The sequence below is a fragment of the Amblyomma americanum genome, chromosome 11 (assembly GCF_052857255.1).
Source record: "Amblyomma americanum isolate KBUSLIRL-KWMA chromosome 11, ASM5285725v1, whole genome shotgun sequence".
In the NCBI taxonomy this organism is placed as follows: Eukaryota; Metazoa; Arthropoda; class Arachnida; order Ixodida; family Ixodidae; genus Amblyomma; species Amblyomma americanum.
Genome location: NC_135507.1, coordinates 52,439,397 through 52,464,302, shown reverse-complemented (window position 1 = coordinate 52,464,302; position 24,906 = coordinate 52,439,397). Strand labels below are relative to the sequence as shown.

Genomic DNA, 24,906 nt, shown 5'->3' with positions numbered 1-24,906 from the left:
ACATTTTAAGTGACCACTCAAAAGATCCCTAACATCTGTCATGATCTGACCTGGAAAGCAAATATTCACATGAGTTGGTACAGTGGTTATTGCATGCCCAGATCCAGTTATCGGTGCTAAAACTGATTTGCGTGAGAGTTGTTTTGCATGCAGACCTCTTTGCATTGAGGTGGGACTCTGCCACCTGGCTCAAACTACTCAAGAATTCAAAATAACAGTAAGAGAACTAAGGAGCTTTTGGGGCATAACATTTCAGAAGCTTGTGATCAGCCACAGGCTCCCAATCACGGCAGCAGCAACAGTGAATGAAATTGATCTTTCTATAGTTGGTTCTGACAGCAACAAAACACTTAAGTCAGCAAGCATTAATACCCTCCAATTCCAAGACAACCTCTTTATTTGAGGGTATGCGATTTGAAAGAAAAAAGGCGAGTGACACATGACACAAGGTCTGTAGGGTTTAGCGTCTTAAAGCTGCACACTGGCTATCAATAAAGCCATAGATAGACATTATTTTTAGTATGCCTCAACAGTCATTTAGGTCTAGTACAAACGTAATGGAATGAACCAGTCATATTACAGAAGAAAAAAATAGCAAAGACAATATGCAAACAAGCACCTACAAAAAAGCAATTTAAGCAAATCATGTCTGTACAGTCGAGCCCGCTTATAACGAGCATGAGCGCTATGCGGCATCCGTTCGTTATATCCCAAAGTTCTTAGTAAGTGGACCACAGCTTTAAAGACAGTTGCTTGTCAAAACACAAAATTTTTTCTTTGCGAAAAAGTCCGTGATGGACGTTTGTTTCTGCAGCGCAGATCCAATGAGGGAAGTTTCCAGTTTATTTAAAGCAGAAGCGTGCTATCGCCGAGGCCCTTGGCATAGACAAGCTGTCCGAGGCTCTCTATGTAGCTCATTGCTACAGGCGCACTTATGGGTGTTGGCTCCGAAGTTTCATCCTCATCCGATTCCTCTGCGTCACTCTCGTCCCGCACTTCAGAAACGATGCCCTCGTCCGTGCACGGCTCCGCGGTGTCGGCGTCGCCATCGACAGAAATAAAATCATTCCAACCAATGTCACGACCCCCCATGTCGGAGTCGACGACGCGATGCCACAAATTGCCTCCGGGCTGGTCATCTTCCGAAGTATCAGGCTCGGCATCAGACACTGTGTCGACGAAGCTGGCCTTGCGGAAGCAGTTCCGCTCGCCAGTGGTCACCACCTCCGCACAGGCCGCTTTCATAATCTCTACCGCTGAATACAACGGAAATGGGCACGGTGCTCCTGTCCGCCATCCCGAATTACAACCAGGGCCCGAGATTTGAACGAAGCTATCGAAACATCCGCACCGCAACAAGGGTGACAAAAGTACGCGATGGGGTAGACGTGCAACGTGCACAGGCGGCAATCAAGCCAATCGAGCTAAAGATACAGATGCACAGCGCCAGCGCAGAGACCAATGAGGGGCGTCCGTGAGCGTCAGTGCAGCCACCTCTTGGCTCCCACGGAAGGCCTGCTTCACGGAGCGTGGCCTCCGCGATCGGCACCGGCGCGGTTGATCGTGGAGGCCACGCGCGGATTTGCAAGAGAGTGAGGAGAGGGGAACGGAGTTGCGAGGAGGGGCGGGAGGGCGATCTTGGAAGTCGCGTCGCCGGGGAAGGGTAGCTAGCTCGAGAGCGGCGCGAAACAGGGCGGGCAGTTGGCCTGCGATGAGTCTCGGGAAAAACATGCCGCGTGCCAGGTGCACAAAGGGGTCAGAGGCAGGTTATCTCGCATCACGGCGCCGGGTTTACGCCGTCCGTTCGCTGTAACCGATCAGCAGGGCTTAATGACGTTCGTTATACGTGTGACTCTGTGCCATTCGCGCAGGTCTCGTTCGTTACAAGTGAAAGTTCGTCATAAGTGGGGCCGTTATATGTGGGCTCGACTGTATTATAAATGACCTCATGACCTCGGACTCAGCAGCTCAGCCGCCACTGAGCCACTGCGATGGGTGCCAAAATTAGCCCTAGCTTGGTTATGAAAAAACGTGCACAAGGAAGAGAAAGGTTGTTTCGAGGATGTCAGCCTTACTCACCATGTGGTCTACTGTTGGTCCAAATGCAAAGTTGTTGACGAAAACAATCCTGGTGACGGGGAAAGAACAAAAAACGTTGAAGCATTTAAATGCACCGTGCGAATCAAGGAGGCCGCTAAGGCAAATGCAATAGAATCAATTTAGTGTGCAGTGCTGTAATGAAGAAAGAATGGAATCAAGGATGAAAACAAACTAGGGAAGTCAAGAAGCTGCCACGAATTCCTACCGCCGAATACCAGACAGCAACGGCAGTTATATGACCTTAGAAAACTAAAACAGTGTAAAAATATGAATACTAGAAATAATGAAAATGAATGAAACACTAGAACCGGCCATGCAATGCAAAATCACATGAACAAACACCAGACCTATGAGTAGTGGGTTGACTACTCATGTAAGTGGGTTAAGGGTGGACACAGCATTTAGAGCTATTTTCCTTACTTTTAAGTCAATCCTAATCAAGCTATACCACCTAGCTTAGTTTTTGTTGGCAGCATCCCTAAATGAGACTCCACTGCAAGCAACACTGCAGGCACACACAATCAAGAAGCTGGGGAAGGGGTTGTGCAGAGCTACTCACGAGGCATTCATGACCTTCTCCCTGTGTGTCTCATTCAGGAAGTCGCCCCTGATGAGCTGGTAGTCCCCGTGCGTCTTGCCGTACCAGCGCATCCAGAACTGGAAGAGCTCGTCCATGGACTCGGCATACCGTGAGGGCACCTCGGCCTTCTCGATGCCAATGCACAGCTTGCACGGGGTTGCAGCTGCCACCTGCAGAACCACCTGGAGAGGCAGGATGAGGGTGGCTAAGCGAGAGGACATTGCAGACTTGGTGTGCGTTTGCAACAGGCGCATGATGACAAGTTCTTGGTGGATGATGACGACGATGAATTTTTATGGTGCGACGGCATTTGTGCCCAAAGAACGTCATGGCACAGGGTTGTTTCTTCTATTCAACGAGGAGTCAAAGACCTTTTCCCAAGCGTTTCACCCTAAAGAAGCCAGCCAAGCGCCAGTCCAGGGGAAAGCTTGAACCCATTGTATCACTGGTGGGTGCCCGGAGGCACTGGGGATTGAACACCGCACCGCCCGCATGCGAGGCAGATGCTCAGACCACTAGGCCACCGCTGCGGTAAGTTCACTGAAGAGTCCACCTACTCAGGTTACTTGAGCTCAAACTGATTATGTATGTATGTGTGCATGTATGTATAATTGCAAGTATGCATGCACACCTGGGTAATTACATTAGACAAAGAATATATTCGAGTCTGAGCATCAAGGCAAGCTTGCATTGTGGCGATTCGCACACCACAAGATGGCTCAGCTTAGCAATCTTATGTCCACGGTCCCAAGCTTCGCATGAGCACCTTGCTGATTCAGGTACACTAGGACTACCTAATATATAGAGGGCTACCTAAGGTGCTGATAACATTGGGGGAAGGGGGGGGGGGGGGTGCAGCACACTGACATGGGTCTCAACAGCACCTGCCTAGAGCTTCTGACATGCACATTTCAGAAAAAAAAAAGAAATTAAAGATATCCATGAAAAACTGACCTGGCCCACACCACTTCCAAGATCGACGAAGACATCATCCGAGCTGAAATCCAGCTCGCTGATCATCTGTGCGACAAACTCGAAAGATGTCTCCCCATAGACCTGCAGGGAGAGAGGGAGAGGCAAGACATGTAAAACAGCCCCGTACATATGAAGTTGTACAGAAATCCACCTTCCTGAGAAGGAACATAGAGCCTAGAAAGATTAAGACGCTGACCACAAAACATGAAACACTAATTAAGAAGCTAACCACAAAACATGAAACGCTAAAAACTTCAGCTCCCTAACTTAAAAGCTGAAGGCTTAAACATGGTGACCTTGCTCACATTCCATGTGAACAATGCTGCTATGTGGCAACAAGAGCTATAGAAAATTGATGTTTTTTTTGTCAGTGGAAATGAAAACATCCATATTTTCGTGGGAAAAAAATTAAAATTGGTTTTTGAGGAAAGGAAGTGGCACAGTAACTGTCTCACACCTCAGTGGACACCCCAACCACACCATAAGGGAAGGGAGGATGGTGGGAGTGAAAGACTGTTTCTACTGCCCCTGGGTTTGAAACCGGGAACTCTGGCTCGAGCCGAGCACCCCAACCACTGAGCCAACCCGGCCGATATCCATATTTTATTTTTTTTCCAGTTTTTGGCAGCACAATATGTTTCCCAGAGTAAACAGTTATGACCAGATCCACCCTGATCCCCTCTTCCCCCCATCTCGTGATTGCTGTCTGCTCAAAATGACATCATCACACATGTCGTTTAAACTGATCCCACCCCTTGTTCCAACTTTCTCATCTGACCTAATCAGCCTGCAATTATACAGACATAACAGACCGATAAACATGAATTTCCTGCATGCATTATCACACAGGAAAGGCAATACGTTTACCAGTTGCGACACAGTGCTGCATCGTGTACCACAGCAGTACTCACGGTGGTAATACCATGAGCAAAAATTCAAGACATCGCAAAGCAACAACGGTTGGAGATGTAAGGCTACATGGACATACCTGAGACTGAGCTCTACCTGCTAACCACTTTCTTTTAGCACTTGCACTAATAAATATTCCACACGAAAACACACAAGTTGAATTTTCTCCAGTCAGCCTTACATGGGCATAATCTGAAAAATTATCTGGTCACATGCATGATGTGACCCGTTTAAATAGGTCATGTGGCCGATGAAAATGTGTCACAATGCCCTGCTATATGGCGACGCCATTTCATGCAAAACTTCACCACAAGAGCTCGGCTGAAGCACAACAACCCTGACGCAGTGAGAGAGTTACTCCGACTGAAAACCAGCTCCCACAGAGCATTCAGTGGAACGAGCCCCCCCGGCTTGCTTGCTCACCTCAGGAGAGAAGGGCTCATAAGAGTTGAGCCGCTCGGGATCTGTGATGGCCGTGTTGTAGACCTGCTGCAGGATGTGACGCAGCAGTCCTGTCGACGGTCGCGTGTGCAGCCGCTCGGGACGTGACGTGCCCTTCCACTGTACAAAGACCACAAAATACCGCTTGTTGGCACCCCTGCCGCTCTGATCTCCAGACGAGCGCACGCTGACATGGCAACGATGTGCTGTGCTACACTTTCAGAAGTATGAACGTACAGTGCTTGCATGAGGAGGTTTAGGTAAGAACATTGGTGAGCACCAAGCACATTTTACCCAAAGTATCAATTGAGCTAACCACTAGACAATGACCATGATATGCCAAACAGTGGGCACGTGAGAGTGCTATTTCAATAGGTCAAGGCGCTCCCTGCTCCACGACGACATCATAAGAGGCTGACAAATCACTACAGAGGCAAAATGCATGCACTACTAGATGGGGCAGAAACATCAGCCATGTCAGTACATTCATCACGGCCAAGCTATGAACAACCAGTGAACTAAAAATTCAGAAAACAAAACTTTTGTCAATCCAGATTTATTTAATAAGCATAAGAACTCGTGGAAAAGTATGTGCTGCATAAATAGAACTATTCAGAAAGAAAAAAAAAACTCCAAAGGAAGACGGTATAATGCAAACAGGGAAGCCAGTCCAACAAGGCTTAGCATAGCAACAAATCAGTTACGATCGCAAATGCACAATGATGCGCAGACAAGCCTACAGCTGATTCAAGACTACAAAAAAAAATGTTGGGGCACATACATGTACTGCAACATCCCAGCAAACAAATTATGAACAAAATCATGAAAGGAGGAATAGTTAAAAGATAGGGCAGCGCAATGCAGTGTAGTCGTAAAAGGCAAGCCGGACAACGGTTTCCAATCTGCACTGCATCCGAGAAACAAATCAAATTTTTTTTCAATAGAAATGAAGCCGTGGATGCCCCCCTTCAAGTGACCCAATTATCTGAGAAATGGGTGTAAAAAACACCACCCCACCTTCACAAGAAACCCTGCAGAGCTCTTTGATTACACCAGTTGCGAACCTGCCCAAATAGCCTATGTATCAAAACCCGGTGCTCCGACTGGGCCAAAATCGGAGGTTAGCAGATTGTCATGCCATCCTGCAGTGCTCAAACAAAGCAGTGTTGGACAAAGCACAAATATTGTGAGGAAATTAAAGGTGCACAGTGCCGATAGCTGGCTGCACAGCTCGCATGACACCACCATCCGTTAACCTCCGCAGCAAACTTGTGTAAGGGCCAACTATTTTATAATTCAGGTGCGAATTTTAAAGGTGCAGTCCATTCAGGAATGAAAAAAAAAACAGTAGCTTGGTTTGGGCTTGTTGGTAACAGTTTTTTGAAAACATAGTGCCTGTCCAGTCTACATCTGCGTCGTCCCTGCCTCTTTTTCATGCTATGTTTTCAAAAAACTGTTACCAACTAGCCGAAGCCAAGTTACTGTTGCATAAAAAAACAACACTGCATAACCTTTTCTGTTTTTTTTTTTTTTGCAATTGTCTAGTCCAAAACGGGGGGAGGCGGCCCTTACACGCGATTATATGGTAACCGGGATTCAAAGAGGAGCCTTGCAACTGGTATCACCAAAGACCTCCAGGCATCCCCACGTGAAAAGGAAGTGACGTAACCGTTGTCCGGCGTGATGCAATCCACAGAGTTGGCGGCGGGAGGCGAGACACGGGTTGGCGAGGTGACGGTTTGAATCACGCACACAGCAGGAGGTGGCCATCGGCACAGGAGGCAGAGGCCAAGCGGGAGAGGGGAGTGAAGAGGCCAAGCAACGACGGCAGCATATTGGCAGCAGCAGCGTGACAGCATGTTGGCAACAATGGGCCGGGGATTTGGGACAGGGTGGGGAGAAGCGTTTGTTCAGGCCACGAGCGAGAGTACTCGTGGGTGACGGAAAAGAAATGACCGAAGAAGACACGGTGCAAACCGCTACTGCTTGCAAAGCGGGCTTTTCACTGCTCAGTTAAAATTTTAACGTGGGAGGATGGCACAAAGATGGCGTACTTACATTACCACCAGTGGGACGGACACACATGTGGGGAAGTGTGAAGACTCATGTTGCCCGATTTTGTACCGCTCACTATGCTTTTCACATTACCAGTAAATCAGTGACTAATTCAATGCAGCCAACTAAGCGCACGGCTCCTGCCAAGAAAAATGGTTTAAACAAAACGTTTAGCCATTCCTATATGGTCATGACGCCTTCAATGTCCATCAAGGGATGCGCTCTGCTCACGGCACCTTTGGCTCTCTGCATTCCTTGATACTGAAAATTCCTGCCAATGCAGCTTTCTGCATCTGTCATCGCACGGACCCCTGTCTGTACCTGACACCGATGCACGGTTGTCTCTCACAGCACGGAATGTTAAAATGCGAAGCTTCCGTGAAGCGCATCAAATCAGATGGGCAAGAAACGCCACTCAAGCCGATTTTTAAAGCAAGAACTCGAGTGAACAAAAGGCACAGTAAAAAAATGACTAAGGTAAAAAAGTTAAAGCCACAGACTCATAAATTATAAGCTCGATAAACAAAGCTGCAGGTGAAATATATGGCACATCTGGCACAGCGTTCAACTATTTTTCAGACCTGCAATCAGTTCTACTTCAGGAAACAGCCGCACTGCTGGTTATAGGCTATAAGAGAAACACAATCAACAAGAACCCTTCACAGCCCGTTCAGTGCAGCCTAACATGTCGTTTACCTGTTTTGAGGTATGCAGCTCTCGCAGATAGAGCACAAACAATGTAGACAGTACAAGACAAATGTTTAGGCTAAGCGAGACTGCATACGAGAATAGATTATATGGTTCCACCTGTAAACCAACCTCTCCTGCAATTCTAACCTCTGCCTCTGGAAGCAGTTTCTTCATGCACAAGAACAAGGATTATATCTTTGCCACCTTTCCACACCTGCACCATACCTGGCCCCACCCATGTTTTTGTTGCGAGTATTCAAGAAGTTGCGTTCCAGCAGAGCTATCAATAGTCATTGATAGAACGGACACTATATACAAGCACTCTGTTAAGTTCTGCCAAAGAAATAATCCAACAGGAACGGCTGCCTCAGAAGACCACAAAAGCTTAATGAAATGGGCTTCCGTGCCAACAGCTGTTGCAAACAATTTAGTACTACTACTACGAAGGAAAAGCTGTAGTAGTTGCAAGAGACTGCAGTTCAAGCGAAAAGCACAGACTGTGCATCACTACAAAAAAAGTCTTGGATCGAAGTTCCTTTCTGCCCTAAAGTTTACCGCTCAGACCAAGAGGTTGCTAACAGAAACCTAAGCAGTATCCGTTAGCACTAACTCAACAAAAGTGCAAAAAGAATCCGTTCTACCCTTCTAACACCATTCCTGTCGTGGGAATGTCTGGCAGACATGCCTTGATGAAATTCCATGGGCAAGCACTACTTGATAAAGGAATAAGACACTCAAGTAGCACTTGTTGCTGGGCTAGTCGGTGCATAGTTCTATGTACAAACGTTAGCGCAAAATAAGAGAGATTCAGAAGAAAGGTGGACAAGACAACGCGCGTTGTCTTGTCCACCTTTCTTGTGAAGTCGTCTTGTCCACCTTTCTTGTGAATGTCTCGTATTTTGCGCTAACGTTTGTACATAGGAATAAGTCAGGCCAACCAGCAGCAAGGCTCTCAGAAAGGTCACACTGCTCTCTTCTAGAGAGAGCTATGCACTGTCCATATTTGAAATTCAGTTCTCAAGAAGGCTGGTTTCCAGCAGTGCGCACACATCAGCTGGTCCTACTGATTAAGCTAGGCTGGTTCAGAGGTAACCAAAAATGTAGGCACACTGTTTGCACATTTTTCCTTCTTTTCATTTCACTGTCTCTGAGCCAACGGAGCAAGCAACATGGTCGTGTTGAACACTTGTCCCCAGATATTAATGCGCTCCTTTCTTGATAACTTGCCTAACAAAACCTTATCATCCCAACTGAACCACCAAAGCCCAAGTGGAAGACCTCCCACTCTGCTTCGACTCACCTGAGGACAGATCAATCCTCCCAGGGGTCAATGCCAGAAAACATGGCCTCGGACTCTACAAATGCTCGGCTGGCATAACCGTACGAAACTGACGAGGTGCGGTATACATTCACACCGCGTCTCGGGACTGTATGAAGACCATGCTACCGAAAGGAGACCACCTAAAGCAGCAGCAGCAGAGTAAAAACTTCCCAGCAAAAACAACACTGAATGCACAGCAACAGTAACCAACTCACAAGTTGCAGAAAGCTGTCGATGGCCCTGTTGTACTTGTCACAGAGGGTCCGCATGCTCTCGTAACTGCAAGAGAAGATGCGCGGAGAAACAAACAGGTCAGGACTCAAAGTAGAGCACACACACCGAACCTTTGTTCGTCCACAAACAGGGTCACACTGCCAACGGAGCTCAGGTGGTTTGTCTCTGAAAGGAAAATGCAGGCCACCTGCCAGTAATAACCTCTTGAATTTTTGGGGAAAGGAAAGGCCGACACCTGAAGCACCCTAAGGGAAGGGATAAAGGAGGCAGTGAAAGAAGAAAGGGTGCTGTAGTGGTGCCGCAGTGGAGGGCTCCTGAATAATTTCGACCACCTGGGGACCTTTAACGTGCACTGACATCCCACAGCACACGTTTCGCTTCCATTGAAACGCTGCCGCCGCGGTCGGGTTCGAACCTGGGAACTCCGGATCAGTAGTCGAGCGCCCTAACCACTGAGCCACCGCGGCGGGTATTGGCAACTTCCTCCAACCTGAATTTAGCAAGCCATGTCAAATAAAAAAGGAAAAGAGGCGAATTTTAACCCCCGCTCAAAAAATTAGCTACCAAGATCATCAAAGATCGTTTCAGTTAAACAGCTTCCACACACATGTATCTGTACTTATTCGATGAAAGATCAAATACAGATCACAAGTGCAAAAATCCTCATTCTTTTTTGCAGACATTTTTATTGCCGTATTTTCAACCCATGCTACTCAGTATTTCATTCTGTGCAAAGAGAGACACAATGACTACACATACAACTCGAATGCAGCGGCAAATACCCCCCAAGGAAGCCCCCTCCTATCCAGTGGAGTCTATTGATTTCATGATGTCTAAGTTAATCCCAATTCACAGAGTCACCTTTCATTCACTTGCAATGTCACAATAGGGGATTAGCTGCAACATAAATAGAACCGGTTGATCCAATTGGCTGGAGGGCCTTCTTTGAGGGGCACTCACCGCTGCATTCTTGAGGTGTACCGGACTATAGACCATGCTTATCCAAGGGAGCATTTGCCCTTTGTGCACAAGACCAGCTGACCATTGCAGCCTAGTGCTTTATGAACAAAACTCCATCGTAGTGCTTCAGCTGCAAAGGCACTGACAGTGCTGCTTTCTCCACTGGCTGCCAAAATTTCAGAAGATGATGCCAATATTTAACACCTGTGAAGCATGAACCTATGAGGTGTAGCCTTCACCTTTTAAGCATGCAACCATTATACTGAAAATTCATGGCAATCAACCAGAAGACGTTAAGAGGATAAAAGCTAATGAAAGCTTCATCAGGTAAGGCACCACCTTCGTAACATCTGTGTTCAACCAGATCATGTCAGTGAAGTGCTCTGTCATTTCAATATCGTTTTCAGCCCTTCACAACAGAAAACTTTATTTCTTCCCCAGCATAGGCATGTCAAGCAAGACAGTTCCATTTTCACAGCTTGAAAATGTGCTGACCAACTGCCAATTGTGTTTATGTAAGTAGCAAAGTATCTGCAGTGGTGTTAGCTCCCAGGTCTTTTTCAACGTACCAATATTACATTGGAAAAAACACCCGCACTAAACTATTTTCAACCTTCAGAACCCTTTTCAATTTTAAGGCTTTTTTAAAAACCATTGTTTGCCCAAGATGGGCATTAAATCGCTTGTGGTTTCCAGCATATCCATTGTTTACTGGCATATATATGCATTCTCGGACACTGAACGCCCTCTTTGTCTGGTGAGTTAGTACTTACAAGAGGTTTTAAGCGTCGCTTTGCGTTTCACTTTTGTTCCTTTCGCACAGTAGGCAGAAGTGCTATCGTTTTTAGCTTCACTTGATGGGCTGGGTAATATGCTGACACGACACGACAAGGCTGTTTGTGAGTTCAACCACGCATGTGTAATTCAACAATGTGTCAGCAACGAAGCAAGCTTCATATCCAGAAAATTCCGCGTCATGGTTGAATAAAGCACAGACTTTATTATTACCTTACTAAGACTTTATTTTATGACCTTGGCACTTTTGTGCCAAGGTCATTCTGACCGTGATGGCAGTCCAGTACACGTCGCCTGTGCTGCCACCAAGTGCCATTTCGATCTTTTGAGGGCGCAAATACACCCAGTGAACCATACATCTTCAAAGTTCTCGTCAATCTGCTTGTCAATGGTCACCTCTATATCACAGTAGAGTCACTCCAGCCACAAAAAATACAAATGTTTTACAATGAAAGGAAAGGTGTCGTAACTGTCACACTCTTGGCGGACGCCTGGTTTGGTGTGGCTCTTCACCGACCCCACTCCATTTTCGCATTTCCTGCCACTCTCCATGTGGCTAAAGCTACCCTGAATCATGTGATTAGGGATAACAAGGGAGAGAAAGGTGACCATAGTGGAGGGCTCTGGATTCAACCATTTGGAGTTATTTAATGAACAATAACACTGCACACCACTTAGGCATTTTTGTGCTATTTCAGGACACGGGCTCCCCTACACCAGAGTCGCCTTTTTTGGCCCTCCTTCAAGCTTGTGCCTACATGCACTTGTAATTCCTCGACTGAAAGATATACCGATTTTTCATACTCATAACAAACTCAGCTTTAGCACTATGGCCTACATTCGTAAACTTCAACGGGAGGTATTTCCATGGGCAGTTACTTCACGCAAAATCTCTAAGAATATTGACAACCCCACCCCATCTTATAAAAAAACAAAGAAACAAAACACCGTATAAATAAAATACTATTCTGTTTACTTCATACAAAGCTGCAGCCAACTTTCTGCAGAAAACGCTCCACAACTGAAAACACCATTCGAGAAGTGCCCCTAGATCCAAACAGGCACTGCCACGGGCACAACCTCACATCTTTCAGCCAGAATCAAATGACCAAATGCCGATGCAAAACAAAGATCAAGATAGCCTACGCGACAATGCCAATGTCACGGGATGCACGTGTGTGACCCAAAGCGGCGACACTCTAAAGAGAGTGCAAAGTTAAGTGTGACTGCAACGATCAGACAAGGAACAATTGTGCATTCAAAACGAGCACCACAGATAAGGAAGGCTCAGTGGGTGAAGCGACAGCTCCTCTCAAGACTCTCTCGCCCCTATCAATCCACGTGAACAAAGCTCATGCATCGCTAAGTCTGCCAAAATAAGGTTAGCAAGGAAAGTAACTGCATTTGCACCCCCCCCCCCCCCCTCACTTCCCCCAACAGGCTAAGGTCAGCTCCCTGTTGTAATCATGTTCAATAACACTTCTGCTGGGCCTAGTTGGTGCATGGTGATACAGATGAACGATGTGCGCAAAACATTCGACGAACCACACACACGGGAAAAACACAAGGACTGGCGCAGTCCTTGTGTTTCTCCCGTGTATGTGGTTCGTCGAATGTTTTGCGCATATTGTAATCATGTTGTTTGCTGGTTTACTTCTATTGCACAGAGTGAGTTCCTGGCTTTGTCACAGCCAGCAGTGGGCAACGAGGTCGAATGCACCTTTCCATGACAGCCAAGTGTGCCCAATTATATTTGACTCGGCATGTGCAGATGCCGTCAACTGACTGCCGTCTGGTTTTTAACACTGGATCCCCACAAGAAGCCTGGTTGCAAAAACAGTCCTGCACAGTAGAATTACTTTCTCCGTATGCATGCAAGTTAACAAAAGCTCAGATGGTGGAATGGGTGCCTACTGAGTAATGCAAAATAATATGGAAAAATGCCTACAATAACCACCCCAGTCAGAACGACATGACTGAAGCCAACAGTCACCGAAACCATGGAGCATAGGGGAAGTATTTTTTTTTATTTGTAGTTTTCACCAATGGGAGATTAATAAAAGCAGAAGAAAAAACAACCACATGCCGCCAGTGGGATCCGGACCCATACCTCCGAATTCCGCGTCCGGTGCTCTACCAACTGAGCTTATCTTGTTCCGAGTTTATCAGAACAAGTTGGATAAACTGTCGCAATAAGGATAGATCAATACAGCTGCTCCCATCAGGAAATCAAGCTTGCAAATTCAACATCAGCAACTCAACCCGATCCACAGAAGCAACTGCAAATCGGCCCGCACCACATGCCAACGAGCCGATATCAGAACAAAGCCAAAATTTCGGCGAGTTTCATCACGAAGATATCAGAAACTGCACCAAAGCAGGCAAATGAAGATGCACCTTTTGGTGTCATAGTCATTGAGGACATGGTTTTCCATGGCTGCCTTGAGCTCTGGGAAATCCTCGCAGACCCAGCTGAAAAGAAAAGAAAAAATAAATAAACACATGAAATTCAGCACTGTCCTTGTGTGATAAAACGGCAAAACAGAGAAGTTCCCTAAAAAAATATTTTTCAGGTGCAACTGCGAAAAATGGCCCCCTGTCAAAGGTAGAAGGCTTTCAAGACTGAACCCTTTCCTTAGCGTGCTTTATTCTAATCAATAAATTTGATTCAAGGCCAAAGAGTAACCACGGCCGTTTTTAGACATGTACCGTTCAGTGTGTTGCAAAAGAACTGTGCTTCAGTTTCGCATAAGATTTTACAGCCAATCATATGAGGGAGCACTTTTAAACTGACCGCAATATCCAAGACAGAGCAATAACAGCGAGCAAGGCATCCAAGGTGGTGTCCTCATCTCGCATCAACCCTGCTCAGTAATGGCAGTATTCTCACAATTCCATAGCATTGACTTTGCAGATGCAAGCAACAGTGATGAGTGAAATGATGTCCATTCGTCTGATTTTAGTTCAGACAGCAATGACTACTCTGCCCAGACCATCAAAAGGTGCCCCTCTGTAACTTTCATTCTCGCCGCTGTTCAGGAGATTCACTGCATTCTGAGTATCTTTGAAAGTAGCACGCATGTTCTGAACGATTCCGAGCTGCAAGCAGTGTAGCAGGTGATGTTTTCTCCAAGACAACCCCGGTTCACCTTTGACACAGCATTGCATTGCATCCTAAAGCGTTTCATGTGAGCAATATTGTTCTTACAGATCGGAATTTTAGCATCACGAGTTCTGCAACTTTGAATCCCTTTTCTAAATACTTACACATAAGACATACATCCTAAATTTTTTATTCTTATATTTTACTGAATATATTCAATATTTTTGTTAAATTTTGTGTGAGTCACACAGATTTAGCCAACCATGGATTTTTCTTTTCATAAGCATTGTTAATTCTGTACTTTTCGTCCATGTCATAAATAAGAGGGCTTTTTAACTACACTATGAGGAGCTGCCATTAAAGCAAAACTTTAATTTATGCTGAATAAACTTTTTACACACATCGACCCGAAACTCGCATTCTTCCACGGTAAGCTAAAAGAAATTATGAGGCTTCCAAGGCGTGTCTAGCAAAGACACAACACTATAATAATTACAAACATTTCTCAAAGGCCCCAAGCAACAAGAGCATTTCAAAATCCATAAAGTCATGTGTGCAAATTCAAATTGGACACCGGAACAGCTAGAGGTGAAATGCATTAACTTGGGTCCCACATGAAATCAAAACTCTCAGATGTCTGACTTGTATAAAAAATGCCACCTGACTTCAAGTCTGTAAGTAGGGCAATGCATACCTTTCATGCACATTACATAACAATTGTAAAACACCTCAGCTGTAATGGACCTCACATCCTGTATGAAAAAGTGGAAAGCAAAATATCTTCACAAAGATGAGGATAGCTTTGTGCCGGTTACAGACACATGGCTCACCATGTCTGCCGACCAGACATTGTGCAACGCTTGCTCCAATGGTTTGGCAATACATCATCAAAGCCAATGTTTGTTATAACAGTTTCCAGAACACTACGGACAAGCACGATACGCGCCTAAAGAACAAATGCCATGAACAGCAGAAATGCCACTAACTGCACATGGGGGAGGGGGCGTGCACGCAAAATCAGCATCCGCCACAAGTTTAGACAGTCCCAGAGTCTCACGATGAAATGGAGAAAGATACATCTTGACTAAGAAAGCAGAGGTGTTTAAACTAACCAGACAGAGATACTATGCAATAACACCGATATTTGGGCCAGTTGGTATAGATCCATCTTAAAACATGTTCGCAGCACGAAAAAACGGGGACACGAAGAAAACACACCCCGTTTTTTCGTGCTCCGAACGTGTTTCAAGACAGACAGAGATAGTTAAAAAAAAAAAAACATTCCCAACACCAGCCGCTCCCCATTAATGTACCTGTTCCTGAGCCCACCACAGATGAAATATTTTTGAGAACACCAGCTGCAGAGTTCACATCCCCATAATGACTCGTGCCTTTATGGTCGTCAGGAGAATGCAGGAACACGCAGCTGTGACAAACTGCACTCATGGCACCAGTGATGGAAACACTGCTGACCCTGCAGAAACTCTCCCACAACCGCTATTCCCAGGGGCCTCGAACTCATCTCGCCCCGCAGGCTACACCGACAAAAATTTTATTCCCGTAGGCCGGTAGCTGGAATAGGGAAGGAGAAAGGAGGAGCGGCTCGAAGCAAAAAATTTTAAAAATAAAAGTAAAAGCAAGGAAAGCAAATTCTAGCACAGAAAATTGAAGTGAATAAATCATACACTGCAGAGAGTAGTGCGGCTCATAAGCTACTAAATATTTATTCTTTCGTTGCCTTCAGTTGATTTCCCACTTCTTTTTCATAGCCAGTCTCCAGGTCCTTATCCTGTAAAGCGAACTACGTAATCAAGGCGTAATCAAGGCTAACTGGATGTTGAAGAACTGTCATCAAAGAGTGAAAAAGGGGAACGAGTGACCACCTTCTAGAACAAAATACACAACTTTTTAGGGCAGAGGGTCACACAGCAAAGCTCTGCAGGCCTGCTCGCCACGTGCTTGGCACCCCTTAGCTATCTTATCACCGAAAAGAAACTAAGACACCCTGCTTACCAATCTCAGATTCCAAACTAAAAGTTTAGCCATTGAACACTGCTCGGAAAAGTGTGATCAGAACACCATGTAATCTGTTCATCCATTCATGAAATTGTCAGACCACCCTGGCACATTTTTAATTTCTATCATAACGCCCCCCTTTGCAAGTGAGAATGCAATGCAAAGTTGCTGAAGCACTCAAACTCAATTTCGAAGAACACCATCCATGAGCCACCTAAGAGTCACCACTCCAGTCTCCCTTGTGACAGCGTTCCGAGCTACTACTGGAAAACACTGGGGCCACTTCCTGCCTGTTGCTGCAGGAGATGAGTACCATGCTTTTGGCCCAGGATATCTCTTTGTAAGGGCCCCAGGCAGCGAGACAGTGGTAAAAACAGATGGCCTTCATAAGCGAGAAACTGCACTATCTCTGTTATCTATGTTATCAATGCTGGAAAAGATACAAACCGCACACACGTCGTCGAGAGCATTCATGGCTCACAAAGCACATAGAGCTTACATACACAGTCTGTGCAACACTTCCCATTTCTGGTGTTTCCTACTGTGCTTGTAAATACAGGGTTGCATATCAATGTGTTTGTGCACTATCCTTAATGCCTAATCTTTACTGTGCTCACAAATATAAGGTTGGGTCATGATAACAACAACACAGAGTATAAATGGCCCATTGACAATGTACTTACAGACCTTAGTATCACACTGCCTGCCTTGCTTCTTGTATGCCACGTTCGATGTCAGAATATGCCTTAGTTCAAATACTAGATTGTCATTTGTTACTCTGCATAATGAAAAAAAGGTTTGCAACCTTTTAGACTGCTTCAAATTGTCACTTTCATCTGACTGAGCTGATGCTGTGCAATTCTTTTGAAAAGCATGCAGTTGAACGCAGCATCTAGCCACAAAAATTGCTTAAATCATGCCTCCACACAGCCACTGTCAACAGCAATAGCAACTACCAATAATGGCATTACGTAAACTTCTCACAATGGAATGAAGCAACGCTTGTGTAGTTTTGCAAATTCAAACATAATTGGGAAGTCAGAATCTCAATTATAACATAAAGGAAAAAATAATTGATGGAAAACTGAAAACCACACTTCTTCCTGAATACACTCAATATACTGCCCGCATTAAGCAAAATATGTGGATGTAGTCTGGCCCTGTTAACTTGTGTAATGCGCTACAGCATGATACAAATGCATGATTCAAACGATATGGGGGATATGAAATTCAGAAGCATGCATGGACGTGGACAATAGGCAAAATTGTACGAGGCTAGTCTGAGGCAATCCATCAATCATGTGCACTCCCAATTTCTTTACAGTCCCTTACACACTCCCATGCAGCCCTGTCATCTGTCAGCCCCAACTTACCAACAGCATTCATGCGTTCGCTACATGCAGCCTTTGTAAAAAAGTAAACAACCCAATGGGTTTCCTTTTGCGCCATGCTGGGTGGCTTATTATACATCGCCAGCATACCAAATCTTTTGAAGGTGACAACAGCTTTAACCCACACCTCTCTGAAACCTAGGGCTTCCACAGGTGTTTCAAGAGCCCTACCAAAAGATTCGACGCCGACTTTTTGGGCCCTTCACGTTTGACAAAGGCTCTACACACTCCACTACACTTCTGTTTTTTCAAACTTCCCGAAGAGATGATTCGACCCCTAAATCCCAAGAAATGCAGCAGGCACGTGGAACTTCAGTACAGGGCAAGTGTGGAGTCAGGAAGATGCAGCCCTAAAAAGCATAAGCTGCAGTAAACAGCATTCCACATGCTCCCAAGGCGCTGGAATTAGGCATGCAAGCCACTGCACTACAACCACCCTGAAATTTTTGCAACGCCACTCTCTGCCATCCACTTCGTTTTGTCCACCATTATTTCAGGGCGCTTAATACCTCACACAGATTTTTCATACCAAAGCTAGTCATCGATTTTGTTCAAAGTCACAAGCAAGCAGTTCAACATGCAACATGCTCATTCCTGACTACACTAGCAAGACCCCTTGGTACTGCTTAATTTTTTTTTATGTACTGGGACCTACACACCCTTGGAAGCTCAATTCCTTTCCCCACCATGATTTATTTCTTAATTAAGCACCTTGATACAGCAACTATTTCAAGTATGTTTGGAGAGCAATTTTGAGGCCAAATTACGAAAAATGACGAGACCTGCATACCCTGAAGATTACTTCAGAACCTAACTGCATAGAACACCCCTACAACAGGCACCGGTAAAAAACTGCACATAGTTTTGCGTCCCCACAGGAGACATGGGTAAAAAAAAAATTGGCAAGTGTATATGCATTGCTACATAATGCACTAAATTCAGCGAAAGCTGTCACTGTGCTGCTACTCGACTTTTGCCAATGCCCAAGACCTACAGACCTTTGGCAACAAAGTCTACCATGATGACTACATGGTCACATGCCTGGTGCTGGTCACGTGACCATCATGTGACACGATGTTCACAGACTACACTGAATCTGCCAGGCAGGATAGCAGCTATCGCTGTGAAAGCAACAAAAAAAGATGAAAAAAAAATGGATGCTAGCTGACATTAATTCTTTAGTCAGCTGACTTGAATCTGGGCAATATTGCTGATGTAAAGGTGCCTACTGAGGGGTGAACAGTGAAGATCGCGTATGGAAGTGAGCTCAGGGAACTCTGAGCACAGCATTGAGTTCATAGCTGCGTGCTTAGACTGCCAAGAAATAGGACTTTTTCGCGGCTTCGAAACTTTTCCGGGCCCCTGTACAGTCGTTGCCAAAACTAACCAGGCTGGACAGTTTGTTTCTCAGTCGTCTACTGAACCTATTATGCCAGCCCCAAGCTCTAAATCTCTGTTTTCTGTTTGGTAAGGAGAGCCCTTGTCCTCACCTACTAAGAACTTCTTGATCTTTAGGGAAGCCGTAAGGGCTCTACTATTCGAATGAGAAGCAAACCATGCAGCCTGGTTACTTTTGGCAAAGGCTGTACGTTTCTGTACCGCAGTTATACCGGAGCTTTCTTAAACGCATTATGCGTCAAGAACAAAGAAAGCAACAGCTATCAACCATGACTGTCAGGTGTAGCCCATCGACTTCACGAAAACAGACGCACAAACCAAACTCGAGCAGCAACCACCTGCTTAAGATTTCACATTTTATTTGTTCCATTCAGCACGGGGCCTGCGCCTACAAGGCCACGGGCACGGCAAACGTCCACGGGTAAAAAAACAAACAAAAGACGCGCAGGGCTTCGGAAGTGCGCGCTATCGGAGCCCGCGCTCCCACAGCCATCGATCGGCGAATTCGCCCCGGATGAGAAAGAGGGGAAGAGGGGGGCAGGAACGCCAGCGCCAAAACGCCCCTCCATTCCGTCATGCCACGGCGACGACTGCAACCGAGCACGCATAGGCGAAACCGAAACTACTCACTGCCAAACAAAACATGCAGCCAGGCCTACAGCCAGGAAGACCTCTCCTGTTCCATTAAAGTCCCTCCCCCTCCTCCTCCTCCTAAGTAACACAAAAGGAAAGAAGTACCTCCTACAGGAAACAAAAACGAAACAACACTCAAGGAAATGGTGAAAACCTCAACCCGAAGTGCGCTACGCTCGCGAATAATGAGGAAAAAAAAAGAGGACAGCCGACGGCCAGGTAGCGCACAAAATGACGCTGCACGCCCGCGCAGACGACGACCTAGTCGAAATATACGTCGCTATGGCAAAAAAGAAAAATGCGGCGCCGGGGCCGGGAACGACACGACAAAATGGGAAGCTTCGATCAAGGTCTACAGAATGCCCTGATGCGACAAGACACTCCTCTTCCCTTGTTCTCGACCCCCGCGCAGGCTCTCTCGTAGCGGAACGCAGGAAAAAGACCGCTCACTTTCACAATCCGCGCGTACAGCAAGGCGCCGAGACAAAGAAGGCTCAAGTACGCCGATCACGCCGAAACCGAAACTAATGTGCGAAACTCTGAATGAGTCCCCGCCGCATGCAAAAAGCGATACTTCGCGAAGCCAACGAGATGCTTTCAGTGAGGACAAAGTGTTGTGTGTCAAAGGAGATACCGCGAGCAAACACACAAGACACACTGTACACACGTGTCTCCCGCATTCGCGAGATAAAACGCCGAAAGTGAAACTTCCTCGGACCACACTAATCTAATCGCAGACGGCACACGTTACAGCGAGTATGTGTACGCACGCACGGCGGGCAGAGTGGTGTGCCGTCACGAACAGAAAGCTCACAGCTTCCGACAACGGCCCTTCTCGCGAATTCTTCGCACAAGAGAAACGAGTTCACGGGGACGTCGGCTCGCACGACGAGCGATTCAGCGGCGCGCGCCTTTAAGAACAGCCAGGCAGACGGGCGCGGCGCCATTCGTCCCAAGAGGTGTCGTCTGCTACCCTCAGCCTCGGTCACAGCAACATCACGCACGCTGCGTTCGTACGAGATCGGCTGCAGCAGACGAAAAGCAACACCACCCTGTTCACCGCATCCGGCGCCTCCTTCGATGCCTCGGCCAACGGTAGGCTCGAGGGCGTGTGCGTGCGTGTTGTTGCGAGTGCAACGAACGAGATGCCGCCGAGAGAAAGAGGGCAGCGGACCAGTTTCGTGTACTCTTTCGCGGCACATCCTCTTTCGCAACGTCGCCGGAAAAGACAGACCGGGGGCCGGCTGCGGGACTGACCAATCGACGAGGTCCCCATGCAGACGAGCGCAAAGCAGAGGCACGGCCGGTACGCGAGGGGAGAGGGGGGCGCGCTTTCACCAGTTCAAGGTCGACAGGTGCAACGCCCCGAAAATTCGCTATCAAAATAACCGGTAAGGAAGCCCGGGGCACCCGGGTCATGGAAGAAGAGGACGCCAAAGCAGGAAAGCAAAACGCGGGAACAAGGTAGAGAGACGCATAAACAAAAAAGGCCACGGTCGCCAGCGCGTCTCGCCAGGCGGCACCACGCAATCGCGGAAGCAAAGGGTTTGGTTGGTGTCCTACCGCTAAGAACAAACCAACTACCTCCAGAAAGATTGCCACCGCCGAGAAACACAACCCGGAATGCGACGCGAGTTCGAGGAATAAAAAAAAAAGAGGCAAGAACGGCCATTAAAAACGCGCGGCGTCCCGCTTGAAACGGAAGAAGAGTTGGTTGCGAACTGGCCGCATACGCAAGAGACTTCGAGAATGCGGCTCGCCGAGGAAAACAGGATTCAGCGGTGCTGGCGCGTAGGACGCGGCAGACAAGCGCGTCAGGTAACCAACCAGTCGGATGCGTCTTTGTCTTGCCCTCCGCCCAGGTAAACCAAACACGTAACGCAAGGCCAACTTCCTGGCGCCCGTAACGACTGCTGCCAGCTTCGCCCTAATGGTAAAAGGCGCGCCCCGTCGGGTTTTTTAACGCACGGGCATCGAGATTTCCTCCAGCCAAAACCTGCGGTCTTTATGATGGAGTAGTCTCGACTTCGCTCTTACGAAAATCGTGGTGCAAGGAATAGGCGGAAAAAGTGTGAATTCTACTTGTTCAACAGGTAACTCCACTGAAGTGCCATACACAACACTTGGGGCCCAACTGTGCGGCTTTCTAGGAGCCCTCTGAAGTAGTACTGCAGCTGCACGTAGAATGCAGTGCAGTACGTAATTACAGTTGTAACACTTCCAATGTGTACATGCATTAAAACGAGGTCCTTCAAGCCAAAGCAAGCTACACCTGTTTCGTGATGAGTGAACAAATAACGCATAGTTGTCTGGCAGCTCGTGAGACTAAAGTGATCCTGAACCAGGTTGTACAGCTCATCACTTGCTATGGATACTAAGTGAAGTGAACAAAAGACCGGTACAGGCAAGATAGCTGGTTCACAGTTGGAAAAAATGACAACCGGTGAGAAATGAAGACGAACTGGCGATGTACAAAGAATAAATGGCATTCGTTGCCGGTTCTCTTTACTCTCAGTTTTTGACCATCGAGACCAGTTCAGCTTCTGTTCATAGCTGATGCAAGATCCACAAGGTGCTGCAAAGTATAAATTTCAATCTAGACACACCAACGTGTCACCCATCACCTTTGAAGTGTTCTGTAACTTCAGCACTATAAATGCGCTGAAAATTAGTAAGTCAAGTAGCACCAACCTGCAAAATGAGGTGACGACATACTAATGTGATATTGTTTTGCATATGCATTGAATGTGCTTTTGAAAGTGCACTAATGTGTCTTGTGTCAGTTCTTACTAGAATACTAAGTTATTTAAGCACAGCACTAGTGCTAAGTTTCATTGATCCACTGGCCCCCTTGTATGCATTCTTAAAGGCATAAGTAATGCTGCTGGCATTAAAGCCATCACTCGGAGACAGCAATGATTGCAATGGAAAGATTTTAGTCTGGCATGGACTTTTGTGCATGCTCAATACCACAAACTGCCGAAAGGCTAACAGGAATGACTACTGCCAGCAGCTCCAATAAAGCAACCAAAAGAGCAGCACTACTAGGCTGTCACGCAATTCAATAGCAACAGATGTTCAGCGCACAAAATTATTCTGCTCAAGGCTCCAAATAAATGTCATCTCTGTGAAATTCACTTGTGGGGGGGTTCTCCTGGAAGACAATGCGCGGCAAAAACGCAACCCATCAATAAATTCGTGCGCGCCATGCCTCTAAAAGGTTGTCCACGTCAAAACCATAAACCTCACCCCTTACGCAACATGGCTACGTGTATTTCAGAACCGTATTCAAATAGTGACTGCAGCTCCGTCGACAGCTAGAGTCGAAATGAACATCTTTTCCTTTTCTTTTTACTACCCTCCTGAATTTGAACGATGGCTCGCGTCAGCGTTTATGACGAAAAATAGTCGATATATCAAAAGCAGCAGCCTGAAATATGAACCAACGCCTGAGAAATGTGCGTCTTGCAGACACGTTAAACGGCGGGAGGGACGTCGGGCCGTGAAAACAATCACAGTCGGGTGATCGACTATTTTCTCCGACACTTCTCGCAGCCTTCACCACGAAACAATGCGAGCCAGACTTTGTACTTCTCCGTTTAGACGACAAGAGTAACGTAGCCCACCGGGTACGCTTCCAACAGGTGCGCGCGAACGCGACCACGTAGTTTGCAAGCGACATTTTTTTTTTCTTTTGCACGCTCGGCGGATCGTAGCTTGCCACACGATACTCGAACGCCAACATGACGCCAAAGGCACACGTCGTCTGCCGTAAACAGTCCTCCGCACGAGATAGGTGGGCAGGTGCATCCCAACAGACGCCGACGACCAAACAAAAACACACCGACGACGGGCCGAGAACACCATTCGGCTACACCGCGCTACACAGTACCGAAGCCCGCACGCGAAGAGCTTTCTTTACGACCGCCGACACAGCAGCAGGTGCGCTCGTCTGTCTGTAGCTGACGCCGAGCACGCTACAACACATGCACTGCTCCGAGCTAGCGACGCGTGAAGTCAATCACCTGCGCTCGACCGACGAGACGCGGCGACTCTCGGCGCGTCACAATCGCAAGCTGCTGCTATCGCGAGGCGCACACGCAGGCGTCGCTGGGGAAAGCCACGCGCATGTATTCACGACCGGCGGCGATGACTCGACTCACCGAATTGTCTCGACGATTTCGATGGCACCGTCATGCTTGTCCTGCGAACGGGCAGGGGGGAGGACGAAAAAAGAAAACACACAAGATATAGATGCACACCGCCGAGCAGCAAGCTTCGCGGCCGCCCCGAAAGGCGATCCGACGACGCGTACGACAGGCGAACAGCGAAAACTCGACCGGGCCGTCGATCGCGGCTACGTGCCGATGGCCACGAAAACGACGCGCATCCCAGTAACGGGCCCCGCAAACGAGCTTAGGCCTAAGCCTCCTATGGGACCCAAAGTATACACTGGAGAAGGGCTACCCTTCGGTCGACACTTTCCTTTTTTTTTTTTCTAATCCTCTGGCTAGGGGGATACTCACCGAGGTGGAGAGCGGCCACTGGTAGACCGCCGGCTCAGCGCCGGCGGGGCTGTGGAGTCGTAACTCCATGTGAGCTCAGTCGACGACCTGGGGTCGCCCGAAGACGACCGCGGTGGAGCGCAGAGGCCGACGGCCATGGACTGCCTCCATGATCGCAAGCGCCATGTGAGATGGGACGTCACGTGACCAGCGCATCGGCACACCATTGGCTAGAGGCGATCCCAGCCCCCTTTCGCTAGAGGAGAGAACAGAAACGAAACCCACTTCAGCGCACCTCAGTAGAACGCCTGCGACGCCAACCAGTCTTTTAGCGACGCGCCTGCCATCTCTTAAATATTTACAAAACTAACATAACTTTGCTACTTACTGCTTCTGCTAGTATCGCTAGGTGGCAACACGTCGTTAAACGACGGTTAACGGCGCTTCCATCGAAATTTCCAGCTGCACGGTAACATTTTGGTTTCACTACTATAGCAATGGCTTAACCTTTTAGTTCTTTTGCTGTGCTTATTAGTTTGTAGTGCCGTGCGCGATAGGACGCGAAGGAAGTGTTTACCGTGTCAGAATTACGCAATCTAGCATTTTAGCGGGTCTTTTGATCTCATGAACTAGCCTCAACCGTGTACGCGCATCTTCTCTCGCGGTTCTCGCGAGCTCTTTGCCGCTGTCACGAGTGCGTTTTCTTTAGCCCGTGAATCATTTCTTGCGCCGTAGAGACAACCTCAAGGTCATATCGCGAACTAACGAGCACTCAGGAAGTGCAGAGGTGCTTGGAGCTC

The 24,906-nt window shown here is 47.2% G+C and overlaps 1 protein-coding gene across 1 annotated transcript in view; it reads right to left on the bottom strand.

The window, feature by feature from the left end:
* Positions 1 to 24,301, bottom strand: part of gpp (DOT1 like histone lysine methyltransferase grappa) — an 83,168-nt gene extending 58,867 nt beyond the window's left edge. The window contains 8 exon segments of the mRNA XM_077643021.1: positions 2,080 to 2,128; positions 2,660 to 2,862; positions 3,635 to 3,736; positions 4,988 to 5,125; positions 9,287 to 9,350; positions 13,458 to 13,532; positions 23,765 to 23,805; positions 24,128 to 24,301. Of these exon segments, the coding sequence (XP_077499147.1) occupies positions 2,080 to 2,128; positions 2,660 to 2,862; positions 3,635 to 3,736; positions 4,988 to 5,125; positions 9,287 to 9,350; positions 13,458 to 13,532; positions 23,765 to 23,805; positions 24,128 to 24,196 (741 nt within the window). The 5' untranslated portion in view covers positions 24,197 to 24,301.
* Positions 24,302 to 24,906: the final 605 nt, after the last annotated feature.